Source organism: Octodon degus, unplaced genomic scaffold (assembly GCF_000260255.1).
Source record: "Octodon degus isolate 3935 unplaced genomic scaffold, OctDeg1.0 scaffold00054, whole genome shotgun sequence".
NCBI classification, from domain to species: domain Eukaryota; kingdom Metazoa; phylum Chordata; class Mammalia; order Rodentia; family Octodontidae; genus Octodon; species Octodon degus.
In genome coordinates, this window is record NW_004524630.1 from 11,289,079 (window position 1) to 11,299,279 (window position 10,201).

General features: G+C 42.6%; 1 protein-coding gene across 1 annotated transcript in view; it reads right to left on the bottom strand.

Annotated features, from left to right (window-relative positions):
* The window catches only part of Spidr (scaffolding protein involved in DNA repair), a 380,505-nt gene that overhangs the window by 13,579 nt on the left and 356,725 nt on the right, over positions 1-10,201 (bottom strand). Inside the window, exons 9-12 of the mRNA XM_023717681.1 lie at positions 9,914-10,057; positions 9,765-9,824; positions 2,665-2,875; positions 2,212-2,364 (exon numbers count right to left, since the gene is read on the bottom strand). Coding sequence (XP_023573449.1) covers positions 2,212-2,364; positions 2,665-2,875; positions 9,765-9,824; positions 9,914-10,057 — 568 coding nt within the window. The remainder of the gene's footprint in view (positions 1-2,211; positions 2,365-2,664; positions 2,876-9,764; positions 9,825-9,913; positions 10,058-10,201) is intronic.

A 10,201-nucleotide genomic window follows, 5' to 3' on the forward strand; every position in this document is an offset into this window, starting at 1 on the left:
TTAAAATAAAAAAAATAAATAAAATAAAATAAAATTATTTAAAAAACCAAAAATATGTGTTACCATACTTTCCCCTAAAACACTTTATATGAGTGAACTAAAGGGTATATGAGTTATGTATCAATAAAATTATTTTAAAAATATATGACGCTGATCTCCCGAAATCTTCCTTTATATAAATCAGTACGGAAAAATAAAGGAACTGTAAAAATACAGGAACAACCTAGCGATTCATCACTGGAGGAACAGTTTGTTCATGAACTATTTGACTATGAAAAATTCACATTAGATCTCCATCCTCTAAACAGACACTGGATAGAATATGTTTTGTCTTTTTTTTTTTTGTATTTTAGGGAAGGGTCCACAGGGTGTTCAGAGTCTCACTACTAGATTGGACCCTAGTGATTTTCCTGTTCACAGCCTCTGAAGTGCTGGGATTACAGGTGCGCGCCACTATGCCCAGTCTTAATTGCCATCTCAGCACGCCCCAGGGGTGAGGCCAGCTCAGCAGGCCCCGGAATCGAGCCCCTGGCCCCTGCGCCTGCTTGCAGGCACTTTAATCCACTGAGCTATTTGGCCGGCCCTGTTTTGTTGTCTTTTTGAGACAGAGTTTCACTATGCTGGTCTTGAACCCACTTTCTAGCCCAGGCTAGCCTAGAACTCATAGTCATAGTGATCCTCCTGCCTCCGCCTCCTCAGTGCTAAAATTATAGGTATGTGCCACCATGCCTGGCTGTTTTAATTAAAAAACAGTTTGAGTCAGGGTTTTAATATTAGACTAGGTTGGACTTGAATTAATGTTATATAGTTTAGGCTGTCCTGGAGCTTGCATCTTCTTGCCTCAGCCTTTTGAGGACTAGGATTACAGCCTTGTACCCCCACACTTGGAAATGCTTTCTCTTTTTTTAATATTATAAAAATTACATAGGAAGCTATGTGGGGCTGCAACAGAAGGATCATGAGCTTGTGGCTAATTTGGGATATATAAGGAGTTCAAGGCCAGCCTGACCTATACAGTGAGACCCTGTCATAAAGAAAAAAAGAAACATTAATGTTATTTTCAGCTCCAGATTAATATATACAAGTAGCTATTGAAACATCTCTTCATATGTAACGAGAATACCCAACCTCTCCTGACAGAACTTGAAGGTCCTCAAAGCTGCCTTGTGTACAGTATCCTGCTTTGGCAAGCAGCAAACCATCATCTCCTTGCCTGAGCCAGATGTGCAGGTGGCTACATATGTCCTCTCCCTCTGTCTCTGCTTCTCCTTCTTGGCCCAGTTCATCACCCAACCCACTTGTTTCCTTCCTAAATAAATCCATCATTGGATTCCTTCTCTGTTGCTACTATTGCCATGCTGGCCCATCCGTCTGTTCTGAAGGGATGGCAGTGAGCCTATACCCTCTCTGGAGAAAGCAGAGCACATTCTCAAGTCAGCTGGACCTTCTGGTCCCCTTGCCATTCTCTCTCCACGCAGCAGCCTCGTGTCTGCTCCTTGTTCACTGGCTCTCGTTATTGCCTATGTAAGTGCTGCTCCTTGCCCCCATCCCTGGTATAATCTGTTCTACTCTTTAGAGCTCAGCTCCAGCATCCTGCCTTTAGGAAGCCTTCACTGATCTTCTAGACATGGTGAGGATCTGACACACTAGAAATGCTCTCCAATGGTTTGTTGCACTTATCTGATGTGTGCAATTTATAGCTTCTGTCTGAATGTTCTGCCAAAGCTGCATGTGTTCAGATGCAGGATCTTGTGGAAGGTGACTGGATTATGGGTGCTACTGTGGGCTTGGTTGCTGAGAGGTGGGGCCTGGTCAGAAAAGGCAGTCACTGAGTTTGGCCTAAATGAGCCTATCTCCCTCCATGGCTCCTCCCTTTTCTCTTTCCTCTGCTGTGTCCTGTCATCCTGTCCTGCCTTGAAGCCAGCAGACTGTAGATTGAAATCTCTACAAACTGTGAGCTATAATAAATCTTTTCTCCTTTAAACTGCATGTGTTGGATATTTTGTCCTGGCAATAGGAAGAGTCACAAAGACACGTATGTTTCTATATAGAATCTAAGTCCAAGAGACAAGAACCTCTTCTCATTTTGTTCCTATTTATCACATGACTGGAACATAGTAGGCAGTGAACAAAACCTTGTTGAGTAAATGAACATACTGTAGCACACTATAAGACAACATAAACCCCATTTCTGACTGGATGGCTGCCCACCTTGCACACTACAGATGGAGTTGACAGGGGTGTGGGAGTCCAGTTCATCCAGTTCCACAGGGCCAGTTAGCTCACAGGAGGCAGCACCAGAGGTCACACACAAAAGGGGCTTTTGAAGCAAGAGGACAGTCCGTTCAACACAAACAATCTGACCTGCCAACAGAGACACTTTCAATTACTGAAGCACTGAAAAAAACCTGACTTCTGCCAGGAAAGACAGTCTCCTTTACAAGCTCCCTCCCTTGAGGTAAGAAGGTAAAAAGGTGTACATGTGGGGGATGTGGGGTCTGCCCAGGTGGCTGTGACAGGTCAGCAAAAGCCCACCCTGTATGCTGGGTCTGTGCTAGGCCTTGTGAAGGTATAAGCAGTGCCCAGCAAAATGAAGACATCTGGAAACTTCAAGGGCCACTGTCAGTCACTCCAACCGAAGCTCTTCAGAAAAAGCCAGCACACCTTCGTCTCTGAGAGCATCTCTGAAGAAGATGCTGCAGGGCGCAGCCATGGTGAGTGCTTCCAGAACTTCCGGGCATAGCACACATGAGGGGGCCACACAGACTGGCAGGGTTCTGGGAAGGCGGGGGCTGTTCTGAGTCTTCGTTTGCAGACTGATGTCAGTCACAAGAAGCCATATCTCCCTTTGCTCCAAAAGAAACAGACTCTTCAGCTGCAATTTAAAAGTAAAGGCTATTAACTAGTCTTATAGTCAACATTAGCTTTAAAAAGCAATAATCTTAGGGGGCTAACATTAACAATTTAAGAAATTACTTCGAAATCACTTCAGACATATGATAGAGTTTGCACATCTTAGTTATAACATGGCTGTGCCTGGCCTTGCACTTGGTGACTGGGTCCTTCGCTGGACACTGCCTGTGTTTTGGTGGCAGCGCTTTCCTTGGACTTGTTCAGGCAGCATTCACTATTCTTTCCTGCCTGGCCTAGCATGTGGATTCTTGAAATGTCATCTACTACTGTGTGCACCTGCATTCTTCTCTTTGGATAGCTGCAAGTCTCCAAGGGGGTAGGAATAGATCTCAGTGACCCCTCAGGCTTTGTACAAGGCCTTGGGATAGTGTAGATGTCACATGTTATATCTACAACAGCTTTTTTCTTTTCTTTTATTATAACTTTTTCATTTTTTCCTTATCTATAGAAGTTGTAATGGGGGAGATAGCTTGGTGTTCTAAGTGCCTGCTTGGCAAGCACAAGGACCCAGGTTTGATTCCCAGTACTGCATGCCACTCCAGGTGCACTGGGCCAGCCACAGAGACCAAGTATGGTGGCACATGCCTGTAATCCCATGTGCTGGGGAGGCTGACACAGGAGGATCACTATGAGTCCAAGCTCTATAGCAAGACCCTGTACCAAATAAATAAATAAATAAATAAATAGTTCAAAAGAAAGTTGTAATGTTTTTACAAGTTCAATTAACTGGAATTCTCTCCCTGCTTTCAAGGCTCAGGATTCAATAGATGCAACTGGGCCAAGGACAGCCAGTGGATGGGTGTGAGGGTCTTGCTAGCTGAGGCTCAGTGCTATTGCTGGCATTGACGGTGTGGCCAAGCTGAGGATTCTATGTAGCTGGTCAGCAGCACTGGGAAGAGAAAATGAACTGCATAGCGAGGAGCTGTGGATGGGGTGGAAAAGGCACCTGTGTGGTTGGAAGGTCGGTTATAGAAGAAGCTGAAGTCAGTAACACTAAAGAAATGGAATCAAGTTTTTCACTGTTATACACATGGAAATGGAAAAGTCTACCATCAATTCTGTGGCAATGGTCTCTGGTTGGAGGTATTGGTATAGGACCATGACTTCATCAGGAACAAGGCAGAGGTGTCCACTCTTAGCATTCCTGTCAGTATAGTACTCAAAACTTCAGCCAGAGCAATCAGGCAAGAGAAAGAAAGAAAAGGTATATATAGAGAAAAAGAAGACATCAATTATCCTTATTCACAGACATGATCCGTGATCACTGAAAATTACACCAGAAGATCCTATAACTACAAAGCAACTTCAACAATGTAGCAGGATAGAAAATAACATACAAAGGTCAGTGACGGGCTGGTGAGATGGCTCAGTGGTCTAAAGCACCCTCTTAGAACAAGCTTAGCAAAGCACTGGGACCACGGTTCAGTCCCCCAGCACCACATGCCAGCCAGCCCCGCCCCCAGGTAGGCTGAGCTGGCCACACACACACACACACACACACAAATAAATAAATTTAAAAAAAAGGTCAGTGACATCCTGTATACCAACAATGAATCCACTGAGAAGGAAACTATTAGGACAGCCCTATTTTCAATAGCTTCAAAAATGCTAAAAAAAAAAAAAAAAAAAAAAAAAAAAAAAAAAAACTGTGAAAACTATGGTACTCTGAAAAAAGAGATGGAAGAGGATGTCCATAAAATGGATTCATACCCCATTCCTGAACAGGCAGCACTAGTTTTGTCAAAATGGCCATATTACCAAAAATGACACATAGATTTAATACAATACCAATCAAAATACTAACAGCATTCTTCATAACTAGAAAAAAAAACAACCCATAATACATATGTAATCAGAAGACACCCAGAGTAGTAAAAGCAATCCTGGGCAACCAGAGCAAAGCAGGAGGCATCATAATCTCACATTTTAAATTACGTTTCAAAACTACAGTGATAAAAACAGCACGGCACTGGCACAAAAACAAACATGTGGCTCAGTGGAACAGAATTGAAGATGCAGAAACAATTCTAAGTACATTCAGCCAACTGATCCTTGATAGAGGGGCCAAAAAACATAAATATGGAGAAAAGATAGCCTGTTGAACCAATGGTATTGGGAAAACTGATTGCCTATATGTAGGAGACTAAATCAAGACCTATACCTCTCACCTCAGTAAGAATGGATCAATGGCCTAGATATTAAAACAGAAACATTCAATCTGCTGGAAGATAAAATAGGTAAAACTCTTGAGGACACAGGCATAGGCAAAGACTTTCTGAACAGAACTCTAAGTGCGTAAGTAATGATACCAAGAATCAATTAATGCAAACATAATTAAAAAGCTTTAGTCCAGTAAAAGAAAGAGAAACTCTATAGAACAGGAGAAAGTTTTTTACCAGCTACACCTGGGAAAGAGTAATATCTAGACAAAAGAACTAAAAAAAAAAATCCATTTCAGTAAAAGATCTAATAAAAATAAGTAATTAAAATGAACAAGCATTGCTTAAAAGTACAAGTGGCCAATAAGTACATTTTAAAAAAACGATTCAGTATCTTTGTCCACTAGAAAATACAAATCAAAACAACTCTGAGGTATCATCTTGCTCCAGAAAGAATAACCATTATCAAGAGCTCAAAAACAAATGCTTATGAGGTCTTGGTTAAAAAAGACGCCTTCTACATTGTTGGTGGGACTATAAACTAGTACAATCACTATGAAACAGTATGCAGATTCTTCAGAAAACTAAGAACGTTGTGTGTGTATGTTTTTGACAGTTTCTTATTTATTTATTTTTCCCCATAATTTTATTGATAAACAAATAGCAATGAGACAGTTGCAAATCAAATTGGTAGGAGTGTGTATGTTTTTGAGACAGGGTTGCACTATGCAGTTGAGGCTAGCCTTGAATTCACTTTATAGCCCAAGCTGGCCTTGAACTTGAAACTCATAGTGATCCTCCTGAGTGCTGGGAAATTAGGTATGCACCACCACACCCAGCTTCAACATCTTGATTTCACATGTCTGGCCTACAGTGAGAGAGAATAAATAAATGTGTTTTTGAAGCCACCTAGTTTTTAAAACATTATATGGAAGCTCTAAGAAACTGATGTAGATACATAGTGCACAGTTATATTCATATAACCATCATAAAATAACAATAACGGAGAACACAGTAGCTGTCATGGTCAGGAACAGGGAAAAGTACAGATGTGGCTAAAAAAGGAGATTGAAAAGGATCTGTGGTGTGACAGCAGGGTACACAGACTATGCCATGATCATAGAAGTCTGTATGTGTGAGAAACTGCACAAAATACACATGAGTACACACACACATATGCACACACGCATACACACACGTACATGTACAACTGGTAAAAAGTGAACCAGCCCCATGGACTGTGTCAGTGTCGGTTTCTTGGTTTTGCACTGTGGTTTCTGTGGGTGTGGGGTGATAGCGTGGGAAGTAACAGGTACTCCCTGTTTATTTCTTGCAATCTACTGTGAATCTATAATTATTTCAAAATAAAAGTAAATTAAAATAATCTAAGAAAACAGAAAACATATCTTTCGCTTTCATGACTTAGTCATTAGTGTCATGGAAATACACCCAGATCTTTGGTGACTCAGGTTCTGGCAGTGACTCACTGCGCCATCTTCCACATCAGTCCTCACTGCAGTGCGTGCAGGCCATCAGCTGGCCACAGACTGACCCAGGACTCAGCTCATTTCACTTCCTCCCCAGGAGGCTGGCTTCTGGTGATTCTGTTTCCCACCAAAGCAGAATGCAGGGGATAAGCAGAATTTTAGTGGATGAAGGAATCTGTTCCTTTGTGTTCTGAGTCCTTGACTAGTTCCTGACTACAGAACCACCAATCCTCAGCTATCCACACCCACCGCACCTGCATGGTGCGAGCCCATTTTTCATATGGGGGAGCAGTGCACATCCCTCAGTCCCCGCAGCAGGGCTCCTCCACCCAGCGAGGTGGAGGTCTCAGTGTCTGTCTTTCTTCGCCCTGTGTTTCCCTCATCTGGGATCAAGGTGAGCATTTGAACAGCTTCTCCTACTCAGCCTCTGGTCTTGGCTGAGGGTTGCAGGCAGAAGCAAATGCTGCTCAGGTCTCTAAAGACCGTGTTCTACGTGCAGTGTAAGTGGAGCCTGCTCAGTGGACCTGCCTTGCTGGGAAGCCTGGAATGTGCTCTGGAGAAACAGGAATGTGCTCGATGCCGAGCGTGTCTTTACACACTTAGCACTCTGCAGATGTGCAGAGGGACATGAAGCAGCCTTCTGAGTATCTCAGGCCATCCTGTGCCCAGTCACCATCTTCACTGGCCCTGCCACCCTGCCTGCTGAACTTGGCCTGGGATAGCTTAAAGATGGCCCAATGACTCATGAACCTGGGAGTTAGGAAACCACAACCCATGGCAGTCTGGCTGCTACCTGACTATGCGTGGCTTACAAACTAAGTATTATTATTATTATTATTATTATTATTATTATTATTATTATATTTTGGTACTGGGAGTTGAACTTAGAAGTTTTTTTGGTTAAAAACAAAAAGGTTTTTTGTTATTTATACCAGGAATCAAACTCAGGATCTTGGGCTTGCCAGGCAGGCCCTGTGCCACTGAGCTATATCCCCCTAAGTTCAGTTTTTACACATATTTAAGGTTTTTACATTTTTAAATGGTTGAATGAAATCACAAGAATATTTTGTAACACATGAAACGTATATGAAATTCACATTTCAGTGTCTATAAATAAATGTTTTTGAAACAGTCCTGCTCATTCACTTATGAAAGACAATATGGCTGCTTCAGCATCGCAAGGCAGATCCTAATAGTTGCTACAGAAACAGTATTTCTTGAGAAGCCTAAAATACTGACTACTAGCCCTTTACAGGAGCAGTTTGCCCATCCTGATATCGATGGTGAATAAGCTGACAAATCACACTTGCGGTAACAGAATTTTAGTAATGTTCAGATATTTGTAATGTATCAATAATTCAATCAAATAGTCATCTTGTATGTCTTTCACTGCCAATGGATAATCAGAGAAATATGAAATAAATGTTCAAAATAGAGATGCCCAACTCCCATAATTCTGGCTAGGTATGGTATGCATTCTGGGAGGCGGAGGCATGAATTTGAGTCTAACTTGGGTAACTGGGTAACTTAGCAAGACTCTGTCTCCAAAAAGAAAATGTTGTTAAAAATGTGTTGGGGGTGTAACTCACTGTGAAAGCCCTGAGTTCAATCCCCAGTAACACAACACAACACAACACAACACACACACACACACAAAGAAAAAAAAAAAAAGAGAAGAAAAAAAAAAAAGAAAGAAGAAAAAATAACTGAGGATAGCTTACCCATAAAAGAAAAGCTCCTATACTAGGTAGCTGAACTACGGCTGTACACAAAGCACATGTACTTTTTAGGGATTCATATTGTGTATGGGAGTGAAATTGTGTTAGTATACTTCAGCAGCAAAAAGAAAAGCCAGGTGATTAGATGTCAAATCTTGATAAGTAGGTATAGGTTTGTTAAAAAAGAACCCCTGGGGCCACCCAACATGGTGCCTATGTCCTGTTGTGTTGTATACATGCGTGGCCCTGGCCAGGCGCCCTGCCTGGGCTCCAGCCTCCCCGATGAACAATCTCCTGGTGTTCTCACCTGACTGGCCAAGGTGAGACTGCAGCCTCCTGCTAAGGGGCAGATACCCAAGGCCCTGTCTGCTTCCCTGACATATCCTAGAGGCACGGTTTCAAGGATTCCCAGTCTCATCTGCCCCACTGCAGACCAGAATATACCAATCATGAGTACCTAAGGGCTTAACAAACAGTGGTACATTCTTGTAATTCCAGTAGCCCAGAGGCTGAGGCAGAAGGACTGCAAGTTTGGACTCAGCCTGAACAAGTTAGTGAGGCCCTGCCTCAAAATGAAAACTAAAAATGGACTGGGGATGGAGCTCGGTGTGAAGGCCCTGGGTTTAACTCCCAGTACTAGGTCCTTACCTGTGCCTCTCAGGTAAGGAGATGTGGTCACCCCTTTGGGAGTCTGCCGAGGTCCAGCAGACTCTGATTCACGTATTCAGATAGCCAAGGGTGTCTCTTTCCTTTGTCTACTCCTAGCTGACCCAATAGCAAGCTCATCTATGCTATGCTGCCACTTGCTAGAGCTGCCCACAGACTCACAGTGACTCCAGGGATATTTCTGACACTGGAAGCTCTCAGAGTTCCCTGAAGTGACTGTGATCAATTCTCAGACTCCCATTCTTATTGGATAAATGAGCTTTCCACGTATTTCTTTCCTTTAACCTTCCTATGTGTCAGAAAAGATAATCTTTTTTTTTTTTTTGTTACCAGAAATCAAACTCAGGACCTTGTGCTTTCCAGGTAGGCACTGTGCCACTCAGTATATTCTTAGCTGAAAAGATGAAATGTTAAGGGGTCAAGAATCTTTCAAAGCAGAGTTATCTCTGGGTTATTTTCTATCCCAGTACTTAGCACAATGGCTAGCAGTCTACACTCACACTGGAATGAATGTGTTAGAACATTAGCCTGGGTCATGCTTACCTAGAGTTAATAATCACTTTTCTATTTTGCACTGTTATTGTGTGTGTGTGTGTGTGTGTGTGTGTGTGTGTGTGTGTATGTGTGTGTACAGTAGTACTGGAATTAAACCCAGGACCTTCACACTGAGCTTCATCCCCAGTCCTTTTTATTTTTTATTTTTGAGACAGGATCTCATTAAGTTGTTAAGTTGCCCATACTGTGCTCAAACTTGTGCGTCTCCTTTGGCACCCTATTGTTAAACTAGGGGAAGGGGGACGAAAGGAGGAAGGGTGCATTACCTGTGGTCTTCGATAAAGCACTCTTGCATAGAAACTGCACCGGGCACCAAGGTAGTCAGTCTGGAAAGGCAATGAGAATTACCGCTAACTTGAAAGCACATCATCAGGGCAGAAGCACTTGGAGAACTTGTTAGAAACAAAGATGTTACCTGGAGAACTTCTTTTAAGCAGTGGAAAACTGGAGGCTGATAAAGCTTAGAAATGCGGTCTTCCTCAATGATAGCAATGTGTTCCAGGCTAGTCCGAGCTGAGAAGATGTAACAGAAGGCAGGACGAGGCAGGTGAGTTTTCACCTATTCAAAATGAAATCAAAGGCAGTATACACTGTTAAAATCTCAAATATATTATTAAGATCTGGGGGCTGGTGAGATGGCTCAGTGGTCTAAAGCACCTACTTAGAACAAGCTTAGCAAAGCAAAGGGACCGTGGTTCAATCC